Here is a 4,010-nt window from a genome sequence, read left to right on the forward strand (position 1 = left end):
TCAAGCCACACATCTGGGGAAGAGTTCAGAAAAAAATTCTGCTTCATTGAAGGTTCATAGAAGCATGTAGTCTCTGTTACCCTTAATGGAAGAAGTTTGAAACAACCAGGACTCTTCCTAGAGCTGGCCTCCCAACAGACCATGATGGTCACTCTAGTTGAGCGCCATGATCATATATGCAGATGGGAGAAATCTACAGAAGGACAAATATCACTGCAACACTCCACCGATCTGGGCTTTATGTCGGAGTGGCCAGACTCAATCTTCTCCTCAGTGAAGACACATGAAAACACACTTGGAATTTGAAAAAAGCACCTAAAGGTTCCTCAGACTGTGAGAAACTATATTATCTGGTCTGATGAACTTCAATTCCAAGCATCATGTTTGAATGAAACCAGGCAATGCTCATCACCTGCTGAGTACCATCCCAAAAGTAAAGTGTGCTGGTAGCAGCCTCATGCTGAGGGGATGTTTTTCAGCGGCAGGGACTGAGGGACTCGTCAGAGTAGAAGAAAAGCTCAATGCACCAAAATATTGAGATAGCCCAGTCCAGAGCATTCAGAACCTCAGACTGGGCAGAAGGTTCACCTTTCAACAGGACCATGAACCTAAGCACACAGCAAGAGTGGCTTACAGACAACTCTGTGAATGTCCTTGAGTGTGAATGTCGTGAAAAAATGAATGGGGTATGAATACTTTCGCAAGGCACTGTAAGTCTAGACTCATCTGAAGTGTGTCTGTGTTTTGGTAGATTGTTGCGGTGGACCCAGAGGGCTCGATCCTCGCTGAGCCTGATGAGCTGAACCGGACTGATAAAACCCAGTATGAGGTGGAGGGCATCGGATATGACTTTATACCCACCGTCCTGGATAGATCTGTGAGTGACTCTACATAAGTGTAGGTTTGAATATAAGTCTAATGTCCTTTATGGATTGTATATGATAGGGCTCTTCAGCATTTGAACATTACTTTTCTAAAAATTATATATGGATAATCAAGGAAACCTAAGTTGCTTCAGTCCAGTAAGTGTTCATCCTGAAATTTTATTAACAATATCAAAGTTATTCTCACATGTACGTTTGTACAATTTGACTAAAAAGGCCTTTTACTTGCTAACAAAGTATAATCTAGCAATCAGACGACTGAAAGTATGTAGTAGATTGTGCGCAATAGGTTTTTCAGTAAAGTTTGATCATTTCGAGGATTTAGAAATGTGTGTATCAAATGTGATAATGTAGGCTAAAAAAGGTTATAAGTATATTTTTCTGTTCTAAAATAAATGTATACTATTGAGGGTGTTTGGGTTTGGTTGGTTTGGTTTTTTCTGTTGACGTTGTTTGCAGTAAAAGTGCTAAGGTCAAATATACTCGACTCTCATATTCATCTGAATAATTTGACCCCTGAAAGGAAGAGTCCTGCTTTTTGATACCCACGTGTTTGTTGCAATAGTCTACTCACTGGTTTTGCTATTCTGTTCTTTACCAGAAGATGACAGTAGAAGTAAAGTTTTGGCTTACAGTGTTCTACTGTTGAGAGACAGCAGGCAGTTCATGTACAAATCACACACATTGTGTTTTTATTTCAGTTGGTTGACAGCTGGTACAAATCCAACGATGAGGAATCTTTTGCCATTGCCCGAATGCTTATAAGAGATGAAGGGCTGTTGTGTGGTAAGCACATTATCCTTTCTTAACATGCACCCTAATGTCACACATTTACAGCATCTTAAATTGGGGCTTAATGTCTATGAAAAGTAATGTCATGATTGTAGTAGATTTGTTTGTATATACCGCATTGTTTATGTTCTCTGTTGTCAGGTGGGAGCTCGGGCACTGCCATGGCGGCTGCAGTAAAGTTTGCTAAAGAGCTGAAGGAGGGACAGCGCTGTGTCGTGATTCTGCCAGACTCTATTCGCAACTACATGTAAGGAAAATCAGAGAGATGCACAAGAATTGGCTGCAAGCTTATTCAGCTTCAGTTTTTCCAGGGAACACAAAATAATTACATTTATTCCTTAAATGCACTGTAAGCTGCTTTAGTTGAAAGCATCTGCCAAATTTATAAATATAAAATATATTCTCACCCTTGACTGGCTTTTTTCCACAAAGACAACTAGCTTCACAAAAGCTTGGCTCAGTCTGAAGCAATGGATGTTAATCATCATTTTGTATTTAAAATGTACTCTACAGGTCCAAGTTCTTGAGTGATAAGTGGATGTTCCAGAAGGGCTTTCTGAGGGTGGAAGATATCATGGTGAATAAACCCTGGTGAGCAGATTATCATTTTGTCACTTAAGATTTAGTGTGTATATGTGAGACTGGGGCTATTTGTCGCATTTTATTGGTAATTTATTTATTTGGCATTTATTAGGGTACATTTATTTTTAGAAGTAAATTTCTATGTAGGTATATAACTAAAGATGACATAAGACAGCATAATAACAGGACATGTTGTCACACTGTACACTCTTAAAAATAAAGGTTTGATATTGGCATTATTGGTTCTATGAATAACCTTTAACATCCATACACTAGTCCATCCATATATTATTTTATTTTTATGGCAACACTGTGAAAAACCCTTTTGAAATTTTTAAGAGTGTATGGGGTAAGTTGTCACAGTGCAACCTGTCATTTTATAAGCTATGCAGCAAAATTTAAACAGTAAAACAATTAAAACTGCAAAACAATTCACGTAACAGCACATTTAAGATGTATTCTACAAAAACGTCAAACCATTATTTTGGGTGGCAAATGTTAAAATGAATTAATGTTTAACATTTTAAATACAATTTAAATCATGACCCGCAAATATGAAAAATACTCTTGTCCTATGAACAAATTTTCATTATATAGTTGACACATTTCTGAGGTTTTATTTTAATTTATGTATTATTATAATATAGGCCTATATTTTTATTATAAGGTTTTAGTTTGGAGAAAAAAATGATCTATTCTAAAAAATAATTTCAGTTAAAAGGTTTTTAAACTAGGTGTTTGAAACAACTCTATAGAAAACACTCTGTATAAAAGTTCAAATAGGAAAATGTATTTGTACATTTTCCTATTTGAACTTTTCACGCATACTGTGAATATGACATTCTCAGTGTGAAAGCTAGCCCCATTTTCCTTATATTAAATATATACTCCATTTATAAACAGTAATACAATGTCTAGGTATTTAGAACCTAGTCATCATCTCGTTTTCGGTCCTGTGTTTATTCTTTTTTTAATTCTCCCTTCATTCAATTTCTTCCAGGTGGTGGAATCTGAAATTACAGAGTCTAAACCTTTCTGCTCCACTAACTGTGCTGCCCACAGTCACATGCCAAAAAACCATCAAAATCTTGAAAGAAAAGGGCTTTGACCAGGCACCTGTCGTAGATGAAGCTGGGTGAGCAATACATGCCACAAATAACATTTTAATCAACATTAAAATGGTGACAACCTTACTGTAATTGTCATCAGTACTTATTGTATTAAAGCTATATTGTCATTGTAATTGAAGATGATTAAAAGTGAGGAGTGGAATGCAGTTGTGTTTGGCTTGCTCTCTGCAGGTTGATTCTGGGAATGGTGACCCTGGGAAACATGCTTGCCTCTGTACTTGCAGGAAAGGTCAAGCCCTCTGACCCTGTCATCAAAGTGCTCTATAAACAGTTCAAGCGGGTGAGTGCAATTCTTTTAGAAAGGATAGTTTGAGCTCACTCACTCCATCTGACATTACTTTATCCATTTTTGCCTGTTTTAGATTCGTCTGACTGACAATCTGGGAAAGCTGTCTCGGATCTTGGAAACAGATCATTTTGCCCTGGTGGTCCATGAGCAGATACAGTGTGAGTGTTTATCCACACAAGGACTTCAATATGTCAGAATAATGTGCTTTCGATTGTTTTACAAAAATGCATTAGCCGTGTTTGCAAAGTAAATTCAGATGTAGGAAAACGTCTCAGGTTACTTATGTAACCATGGTTCCCTGAGTAGGGAACGAGACATTTCGTCCTCTAGGGG

The 4,010-nt window shown here is 37.4% G+C and overlaps 1 protein-coding gene across 2 annotated transcripts in view; it reads left to right on the forward strand.

Annotated features, from left to right (window-relative positions):
* LOC107654262 (cystathionine beta-synthase-like) overlaps window positions 1–4,010 on the forward strand; it is a 20,507-nt gene that overhangs the window by 10,472 nt on the left and 6,025 nt on the right. For both annotated transcript variants that reach the window (XM_016441277.1, XM_016441278.1), the window contains exons 8-14: window positions 752–877; window positions 1,586–1,670; window positions 1,818–1,923; window positions 2,190–2,267; window positions 3,259–3,393; window positions 3,560–3,668; window positions 3,751–3,835. In XM_016441277.1, the coding sequence (XP_016296763.1) occupies window positions 752–877; window positions 1,586–1,670; window positions 1,818–1,923; window positions 2,190–2,267; window positions 3,259–3,393; window positions 3,560–3,668; window positions 3,751–3,835 (724 nt within the window). The remainder of the gene's footprint in view (window positions 1–751; window positions 878–1,585; window positions 1,671–1,817; window positions 1,924–2,189; window positions 2,268–3,258; window positions 3,394–3,559; window positions 3,669–3,750; window positions 3,836–4,010) is intronic.

This window comes from Sinocyclocheilus anshuiensis, unplaced genomic scaffold (assembly GCF_001515605.1).
Source record: "Sinocyclocheilus anshuiensis isolate Anshui unplaced genomic scaffold, SAMN03320099.WGS_v1.1 scaffold551, whole genome shotgun sequence".
Classification (NCBI taxonomy): domain Eukaryota; kingdom Metazoa; phylum Chordata; class Actinopteri; order Cypriniformes; family Cyprinidae; genus Sinocyclocheilus; species Sinocyclocheilus anshuiensis.